This window comes from Mandrillus leucophaeus, unplaced genomic scaffold, assembly GCF_000951045.1.
Source record: "Mandrillus leucophaeus isolate KB7577 unplaced genomic scaffold, Mleu.le_1.0 Scaffold291, whole genome shotgun sequence".
Classification (NCBI taxonomy): Eukaryota; Metazoa; Chordata; class Mammalia; order Primates; family Cercopithecidae; genus Mandrillus; species Mandrillus leucophaeus.
In genome coordinates this window covers 1236594-1246124 of record NW_012103043.1, presented here as the reverse complement: position 1 = coordinate 1246124, position 9531 = coordinate 1236594, and the positions used below count along the sequence as shown (strand labels likewise).

The window sequence follows — 9531 nt, the reverse complement described above, 5'->3', positions numbered from 1 at the left end:
TCCCGAGTAGCTGGGACTACAGGCGCCCGCCACCACGCCCGGCTAATTTTTTGTATTTTTAGTAGAGACGGGGTTTCACCGTGTTAGCCCGGATGGTCTTGATCTCCTGACCTCGTGATCCGCCCGTCTTGGCCTCCCAAAGTGCTGGGATTACAGGCTTGAGCCACCGCGCCCGGCCTCTTTTTCCTTTTTTTAAGAGACAGGGTTTTTCTCCATCATCCAGGCTGAAGCGCAGTGGTGCAATCACGGCTCACTGCAGCCTCCACCTCCTGAGCTCAAGTGATCCTCCTACCTCAGCCTCCCAAGTAGCTGGGACTACAGGTGTGCACCACCATGCCACGCTAATTTTATTTTAATTTTTCTGTAGAGATGGGGTCTTGCTATGTTGCCCAGGCTAATCTGGGCTCAAGCAGTCCTCCAGCTTTGGCCTCCCAAAGGGCTGGGATTACAATGTGAGCCACTGCGCCCAGCCCAAATCTTCCTTTTTTGTTTGAGACAGAGTGTCTCTCTGTTGCCCAGGCAGAGTGCAGTAGTGCAATCTTGGTTCACTGCAACCTCTGCCTCCTGGGTTCAAGCGATTCTCCCACCTCAGCCTCGCACTACAGGTGTGAGTCACCATGGCCAGCTAATTTTTGTATTTTTTTTTGGTAGAGACAGCGTTTCGACATGTTGCCCCAGGCTGGTCTCAAACTCTTGAGCTCAAGCAATCCTCCTGCCTCAGCCTCCCAAAGTGCTGGGATTACAGGCATGAGCCACTGTACCCATCCTAAGTCTTCCCCTTTTTATAAGAATAGCCGTCGTGTTGGATTAGGGCCCACACTAACGACCTCATTCCACCTTGGTTATCCCCAGAAAAACCCTATCTCCAAATGCAGTCACATTCTGAGGTACTGTGGGTCAGGACACTGATACATCTTTTTAGGGGACACCACTCATAACACCAATAGAATCACCATTGAGGGCTGTGCTTCCTTAGGGGCTCAGGCTACTGGGGAGCCCTGGGCAGGGTGGGGGCAGAGGGACCCATGCAAGAGCAGAGACTGCTCTTCCTGGTGAACTGGGCAGAGGTGAACATCCGGGGGGCTCTTCATGAGGGCAGGACGCCATCCAGGTTGGGTGCTGGCGTTGGTCGCCAGCACAGGACACGGTGACCACTGGGGCAGGTGTATGTGTTGGCAGCAAGGGCAGTGCCCCCAGCCAGGAGCCTGTTGTCCTGACTCAGAGGACACGTATGGGACTTGGGGCCTCAGTTTCTCCTCAGGCCTGGGGGTGTAGCCTGGGTCGCAGCTGGGAAACTCAGAAATTCTGAGTTCAAAGTGAGCCATGGAGGGCTCCAAGCCCAGCAGAGTGGTCTGGGCAGGAAGGGGAAGGGACGGGGAGGTCCCTGCTCCTCCCTAGGTGAACTTGCATCATGTCACAATCAGGCCAGGAAGCCCAGAGGCTTTAAAAAGTCTGCGTCTCAGCATTGGATATCCGGGACCCCCTTATAGTCGGCCAGGTCCAGGTATGCAAGCTCCTTAGAGCTGGCCCAAAACCAGGAGCTCCTGGGGCTGAGACAGATGCAGACCTGCTCTCCTGCCCCTCTTACCATCCCCTGGCTCCCACCATCCAACAGAAGTCCAGGCCAGCCTGCCTCCCCCTCCAGTGAGGCCTCCACGGCGACCCGATAGACCTGTATGGGTGACTGGCCCCATAACCGGCATCTACCACATCCCACACACATGGGGTCTCTCACGGCGGCCCCTGCCCAAGGACAGATGGGCTGACCCACAGGCATCCACAAGTGGGGCTGAAGAAGCCGTGAGGAAAGGGGGAGGTGGGAAGGGCCTTGTCCAGGGTGTCTGGCTGCATGGGAGACGCAACAGCTCCCACTGGCACCCTGCATACAAGGGAAAGGCCTCGAAATGCGCTCACCAAAGCCTCAAGTTTTATTATCAGCAGCTCACATTCGGGTACAGGTTCCTATGAAGATTGCCTCACCTGGTGGGAGGAGGGAGAGAGCAGGGCTGGCTGAGATGGGGCTGCCAGGGCTATGGCCTCCAGCTGGGTAAGCGGGAATCTGAGAGCCCCTGGTGCACACGGAGCCTCCTGGCACACACAGGATTGTCCCAAACACAAAGCACCCTGGCACACTCAAGGGCACTGAATCTGGCAATGAGTCTGCACTTCTGTTATGAGAGTGGGTTTTTCGGCCAGGTGCGGTGGCTCACGCCTGTAATCCCAGCACTTTGGGAGGCCGAGGCAGGTGGATCACCATGTCAGGAGTTCAAGACCAGCCTGACCAACCTGGTGAAACCCTGTCTCTACTAAAAATACAAAACTTAGCTGGGCGTGGTGGCACACACCTGTAATCCCAGCTACTCAGGAGGCTGAGGCAGGAGAATCGCTTGAACCTGGGAGGTGGAGGTTGCAGTGAGCTGAGATCGTGCCACTGCACTCCAGCCTGGGCAACAGAGCAAGACTCCATCTCAAAAAAAAGAGAGTGGGTTTTTCTCAGGTCTTCTTTGTGCCCAGTTCCAAATGTGGCTGTCTCCTCTGCAGGAGCAGGTCTGCTTGTCAAGAATTCAAGCATGCCTTGTGCTCTGTGGCCACAGGAGAGGAGGGGCCGCTTTTAAATACAAGCCTACTCCTGTCATCGGACTAGAACGAAGGCCCACTGGCCAGAAACACATGAGAGGTGAGAGTTGCCTTTCTGCCTTGTCCAGCATCGTGTGTGTGCATGTCTGTGCAACTATGCATGTGTGCACATGTGTAGTACACCTATGCATGTACATGTGCATGTGCCTGTGTCGGTGTCCATGTATATGCCTTGCGTGTGTGTGCTTGTGCACGTGCAGGAGTGTATGGGTGTGCCGTGTGTGTGCCTGTGTACATGTGCAAGATGGGCTCCGGTGTATCCACATGTTCATGGTGTACCTGGGCCAGTCCCAGACCTGGTGTCAGACTCTGCTGCTCCCCACTGGCATAAAGGCAGACCCTGAGCTGGGCATGGGGACACAGACAGGCAACACGCAAACCACATGGTCCTGATCCAGGGGATGCTGGCCAAGCCACGGGCAGTGCAATGCAGTATGGCCAAGGAAGGTTTCCTGTCCACAGTGCCCCTCAAGGCAGGGCCCCCCAGGAGCCCACTGGCCACGCCCAGAGGTGGTGTTAGTTCTGTAGTGTGAACTCGTAGGTTCTGGTCTCCCAGCGGGAGAGGTCCTTGTCCATCATGCTACGCTCAGTGAAGGTCACGTGGCCGTCCGCATCTACCAGGATGATGGTGTTGGTTCTGAAAGAGAGCAGGGTCCCTCGTTCACCTGGTGTCCCTCAGCCCTGCCCTGCCTGTCACAGCTACAGCTAGGGCAAGAATGCAGGCAGGTAGAGGCAGGACCCCCATGCCTGGAGGCTGTGCCAAGTCACCGAAGAACAGCAGCCTCAGCCTTGGGGATGATGAGGGGCCGTCAGTGGCATGTGAGCTTCTGGTTGGCTCCGCAGGCCCACGCTAAGTGAGTCCTGCCACCTTCACTAGGAACCACCCCACCCTGCCCTGCTCTCCCTGTGTAGCATGAGCCACGGCACACAGAAGCCTGCGGGCTGACCACACGCTTCCCCCTCGGAGGCCCAGGTTCCCAGACACAGCCACGCTTGGTTCTTCCAAGAGGTCAAGCTGTTGACCACTTGGGGCCCAGGCCTCCTCTGTCTGGAAGACTCCCCTCCTGTGCCCTCTCTCCCAATGCCCAGGCCATGCCAGCCCACCTGAAGCAAACATTCAGCGCACTCTCCTCTCCTCCAACCCTCTCTGCTGTGGGCTTTGCAGACAGAGGGTGGCACCGGATTCCCCAGCAGCCCTGGCACAGGCTGGTTCCCAGGGCAGACACACACTCAGAGTTCCCCGTGGGGTGGGACCCAGTGGCCATGCCGTCAAGGAGAGGACTTGGTACCTGCCTTTCCCTCATACACAGGAATATGAGTCTATGATAGAGGAGGGGCTGAAAGAAATCACACTGTGCACTTGCCAATGGGCTGGCCAGCCCCAGGCGGGAAAGCTGGCCAGCAGCTGCCACCCAAGGGTACAGCCTGCAGGCCTAGTGCCACCATGGTGCTGGGGCGTTTGCCCACAGGGATCCACCAATGTGCAGGCAGCCCTGAGGCCATCCTGGCCCCGTGTGGCTATGTACTGGCTCCTAAAGCCCAGCCTATGGGGCCCTGGGACCCTGTGGTATCTGCTCACCCTGTAGCTGCATCTGGACAGGGCAGAAGCTCTGGAATCCACTCAGGCGAGGAAGGAGCCTGGCCCTCGCTATGGAACATGGGGGCACTTGGCTTCTTTGCCGGCCCTCTAGTGTGGAAGGTGGGACATGGGATAGGAGGTGGCGCACCCACCGGGCTGCAATACCTGGTGCCGTAGCCAGGGCAGCGCACGCACACAGCTGCGTACTTGCTCAGCACGGGCTGCACGTACTCCCCGCCCTGGTCCTCGATGGCCGGGTCTGGCAGCTGCCTGCAGGATGGAGGGAAGCGGTGGCCATTAGTCCCTCTGTGGCCTGCCCACAGCTCGGTCTAGCCCCATCCCACCTGGTGGCCTAACTGGCTCTGGGGAGTGGCCGGGGAACTGCAAGGCTTGTTTCTTTTTTTTTTTTTTTTTGAGACGGAGTCTCGTTCTGTCGCCCAGGCTGGAGTGCAGTGGCCGGATCTCAGCTCACTGTAAGCTCTGCCTCCCGGGTTTAGGCGATTCTCCTGCCTCAGCCTCTGCAGTAGCTGGGACTACAGGCGCCTGCCACCTCACCCGGCTAGTTTTTTTTGTATTTTTTAGTAGAGACGGAGTTTCACCGTGTTAGCCAGGATGGTCTCGATCTCCTGACCTCGTGATCCGCCCGTCTCAGCCTCCCAAAGTGCTAGGATTACAGGCTTGAGCCACCGCGCCCGGCCAAGGCTTGTTTCTTTTCTTCTTTTCTTTTTTCTCTTCTCTTTTCTCTTCTTTTCTTTTTTTGAGGCAGAGTTTCACTCTTGTCACCCAGACTAGAGTGCAATGGCTCGATCTTGGCTCACTGCAACTTCCACCTTCCGAGTTCAAGCGATTCTCCTGACAGAAGTCCACTCAAGCAAGCCATTGTAGCTAGTCAGGGCTCCAGTCGTCAGCTGGGATTACAGGCGTGCACCACCAAGCCCACCTAATTTTGTATTTTTAGTAGAGACAGAGTTTCACCATGTTGGCCAGGTTGGTCTTGACCTCCAGACCACAGGTAATGAACCCACCTCGGCTTCCCAAAGTGCTGAGATCACAGGCATGCGCCACCACAACAGGCCTGTTTCCTACACATTTCTGCTCAAGGTGGAAAATCTCCATCTACCCTTAACTTATGACTCAGTCGTAGAGCTTTGGCCCCAGATGGCACACACAAGCTCCCTGCCTGCCCCAAGAGGTGCCCTGTGGGCATCTGCCCTTGTGACAGAAGTCCACTCAAACCAGCCATTGTAGCTAGCACTGGGGCTCCAGCCATCAGTGAGGGCAGCCAGGGCCGGTCCTCGGCCTGTCCCAGATGGCACACTGTAAGTGTGGACTTACAGCTGGGCACGCCCAGGTGGGGCTCTTCCAATGAGGCAGTGATGCTGAGGCTGAAGGATGAGGCCGCAGATCAGCGGCCCAGAGGAGAGGGAGGGTAGACAGGGGGCAGAAAGGGGCCCCAGGGGGAGGAGTGGGAGACAGTCCATGGGGGCTTCTCTGAAGGGGGCAAGCTGGACAGGGTGGGAGTGGATGCTGGGTCACCTGGGCAGGGCAGTGGTCTGACCTGGGTGGGGAGCGAGGGATGGGTGGGGCATCTTGCCCAGTGGGAGAAAGGCCGGCACGGCAAGCACCAGGACCCCTGGCTGGGGCAACCAAGACCCCGGTGCCTGGCACCTGAGGGGCCTTGAGGCCTACAGGCAAGGAAGTGGGTGGGGGCACCTACACCCAGGCAGTTCCCGGAACTGCAAGTCCCTGCCCAGCACTCAGCCCAGGGTCGCTGGGGACAGACCGCATGCGGGAAGCCCCATCAACCCTGAGAGTGCTGACCCTGGCCACTCATTTCCATGATTTGTCTCTTCCGCCTGGGTTTGCTGAGTGTCTAGAATCTTCTGGAACTTCCCGCTAGCCCTCGGCATGCAGAGGGGAGCATCCATCTGCTCTGGGCCCCATGTGGCTGCATCAAGCCTCTGGGCACACTGAGCCTCCCCTGGGCCTGGGCCTGGGCCCATCTCCTGTCATCAAAAGTCCCTGGTGTTGGAAACCTCAGCTGGCTCGAGGGGACAGGCAGGAAGGACAGCATGTCCATCAGCTTCCTTGCAGCTGGGGACCCAGCCTGGCCACCTCCACGGGCCTCCCAGGGTGGCAGGGCCTGCCTTTCCCTCTGCCCTGGTTGGGAGACACCAGGGCTCACCCCAGCAGGACCCGCCCACTCACGCCTCTTCATTGTTGAGCACATCCAGGAGGTTGGCGATGAGCACATCCTTGGGCAGTGCCTGGCTCCGTTCCACAGCCTCCAGGAAGAGCTGCTTCCCAAAGCACAGCTTCCTCCAGGGCGTCTCCAGCAGCGCGTTGCTCAGCCCGTAGGTGCCTGTGGGGAGCAATCGGCTGGCCATGCAGAGGCCTTGCTGTGCCATGTCAGGGCAAATTGCCACCTGCCACCCACCTAACACGGGGTACAGCTGGGGACAATGAAATCAGGCCAGACTGAGGCCAAGCCACTCCATGCTCCAGCACCTTCCCTATGCTCATTCCTGACCTGACGGCTTGGCAAAGAGTAGAGAACTCAGCAGTAGGCGGAAAGGGGCACCCACAGGAGACCACAAGGCACAGATGCCCAGCAGCATGGATGGATGAATAAGAAATGAGCAACTTGAAATCTCACAGGCAAAGGGGGCAGCCAAGAGGGAACCTCTCCATCTCACGCCAGGTTGGGGGGCCACCTGAGAAGTTCAAGAGCGGGAGAATTAGCCATCAGAGGCCAGGAGGCACCCACCATAATCACGTCCCTATCTGGGGAACTCCCAACAGTGCCACACAGTGGGCACAGGTGCAGGCTAGGCCTCAGCAGAGCATGGCCCACCTCTGCATACCAGCCAGGCCCCTGGCTAGGAGAGCCAGGGGGCTCAGTGCACAGACTCTGAACTGTGGCTTCTCAGAACAAGCTCCCAGAGTATTGGCAGAAGGCAAGGCCAACAGGAAAAGGGTTTCTCATGACACAAAAAGCGAAGGGGAGGGACTTGAGGTGGAGAAGCACCTCACCTCAGAGGCTCTTCTCTAGAAGCCAGAGCAGCAGGGGTGGGCTTGATGGGAGCCATGCACCCCAAATGATGCACCAGGGAGACCAAGACACCACCCCTTTCCCTGTCAGACTTCCAGGAGAATATCTTGGCCAAGGCATTTCTCAGGGAGACAGCCCTGGCTCTGCCAGGGCCCCCAGAGCCAAGCCTCCAGCCCCAGGTGTCACAGTGCTTTTGCCATCATGAACGACATGGAAGACCATTCAACTGCATAGTCGTGGGCAAGGAATGGAGCTGGACTCTGGACTCTACCTCACATCATACACAAAAGATAACTCAGGTCGAGAGAGGTGGCTTACTCCTATAATCCCAGCACATCGGGAGGCTGGGGCAGGAGGATCACTGGAGCCCAGGAGTTCAAGACCAGCCTGGGCAAAATAGTGAGACCTTAACTCTACAAAACATTACAAGTTAGCTGGACATGGTAGCATACATCTACAGTCTCAGCTACTTGGGAGGGAGGATCTCTTTTTTATTTTTTATTTTTGAGACTGAGTGTTGCTCTGTTGCCCAGGCTGGAGTGCAGTGGCACGATCTCGGTTTACTGCAAGCTCCGCCTCCTGGGTTCACGCCATTCTCCTGCCTCAGCTTCCGGAGTAGCTGGGACTACAGGCACCGCCACCACGCCCAGCTACTTTTTTCTATTTTTTAGTAGAGACGGGGTTTCACCGTGTTAGCCAGGATAGTCTCGATCTCCTGACCTTGTGATCTGCCCGCCTCAGTCTCCCAAAGTGCTGGGATTACAAGCGTGAGCCACCGCGCCCGACCAGGGAGGGAGGATCTCTTAAGGCCAGGAGGTTGAGGGTGCAGTGAGTCATGACTGCACCACTGCACTCCAGCCTGGGTGACAGAGCCAGACCTTGTCTCAAAAAAAAAAAAAAAAAAGTTAACTTAAATCAAACTAAAGACCCAAGTGAAAGAGCAAAAACTATAAAACTCTAAGAAGAAAGTATCGGAGGAAAGCTTCATGACCTTAGATTAGGCAATGGTTTCTTAGAAAAGAAACCAAAATGATGAGCAACAGAAAAAAAAAGAAAGAGACACAGGACTTAAAAATTTAAAGCTTTGTGCTTTAAATAAGAGACTTGTAGCTAGAATGAATGTATAAGGCACTCCTATAACTCAAAAAGACAACCCAATTTGAATAACCATTTCTCCAAAGAAGACATACAAACGGCCAGCGAGCATGAGAATAGCTGTTCAACATCACAGCCATCAGAGAAATGCAAACTAAACCACGAGGCCACACTACTTCACACCCACTATCATGGCTATCACCAAAAACACAGAAAATAGCAAGTGTTGGTGAGGATTCAGAGAAGCTGCAACCCGCATTCATTGCTGGTGGGAATGTATAAGGCTGCAGCAGCTTTGAGAAACAGTTTGGATGTTCCTCAAAAGGTTAAACAGGGTTACCATACAACTTAACAACTCCATTCCTAGGTATTCACACAAGAGCCATAAAAACATACGACCACACAAACGCTGTGAGGTCACACTGTGAGCAGCACTGTTTATAACAGGTGAAAGGTGGGAACAATGCAAGTGTCCATTAAGGGATGAAGGGAAGAAACAAAAAGTACCAACTGGCTTGAGGGTTCAGGGCAGCTGGCTTGGCAACTCCTTAAATTCCTATGGCTACAAGAAAAAACACACTCTTGATAAACTCCCTCACAATAGCAGCGATCACACACATTATCTTAACTCATTATCACACATTATCAAGACCCTCTTAACTCTGACTTACAGCCCAGACTACTATAACCCCGATTGGACACAGAATCAGCCTTCAAACACTCTTTTCTGATAAGCAACTACAGACCGTAAGCCGGTTTCAGCAGTTCATAGAGGCTGCACTCCGTGTCCTAGAGCTCACCTTCTGATGGAAAGAGCCAGATTTTACCCCATTTTAATGCTAAAACCCCGCCCCAAAGTGAACATGGGATGTATGTTACATATATGTTTATCTATTGCATATGTTCTCGGGTCCCCTCATAAATATGTATGGCTTTTCCCCAAACCTATTGAATATGTATGACTCTATTGTGTGATATGGACCTCAGGAGACATAAAACTCAAACTGCCCTTCTCCTCTTTAAAGAGAGCACCTCAGTCCATGCCAGAGACTCTCTCTTCCAAGTCTGTAAACTGATACGGCGAATAAAACTCTCCTTTCTACTATTTAGCCATGCTGGTGAGGTTTTTTTGGTTTTTTTGTTTTTTGGTTTTGTTTTTTTTTTTTTT

At 55.0% G+C, this 9531-nt stretch overlaps 1 protein-coding gene across 10 annotated transcripts in view; it reads right to left on the bottom strand.

The window, feature by feature from the left end:
* Positions 1-1905: 1905 nt before the first annotated feature.
* TANGO2 (transport and golgi organization 2 homolog (Drosophila)) overlaps positions 1906-9531 on the bottom strand; it is a 58202-nt gene continuing 50576 nt past the window's right edge. For 7 of the 10 annotated variants that reach the window (XM_011986034.1, XM_011986036.1, XM_011986031.1 and 4 more), the window contains 3 exons: positions 6425-6578; positions 4382-4486; positions 1906-3274 (listed from right to left, as the gene is read on the bottom strand). In XM_011986034.1, coding sequence (XP_011841424.1) covers positions 3154-3274; positions 4382-4486; positions 6425-6578 — 380 coding nt within the window. In that variant the 3' untranslated portion in view covers positions 1906-3153. The remainder of the gene's footprint in view (positions 3275-4381; positions 4487-6424; positions 6579-9531) is intronic. The other 3 variants (XM_011986037.1, XM_011986040.1, XM_011986038.1) reach the window with 2 other exon arrangements.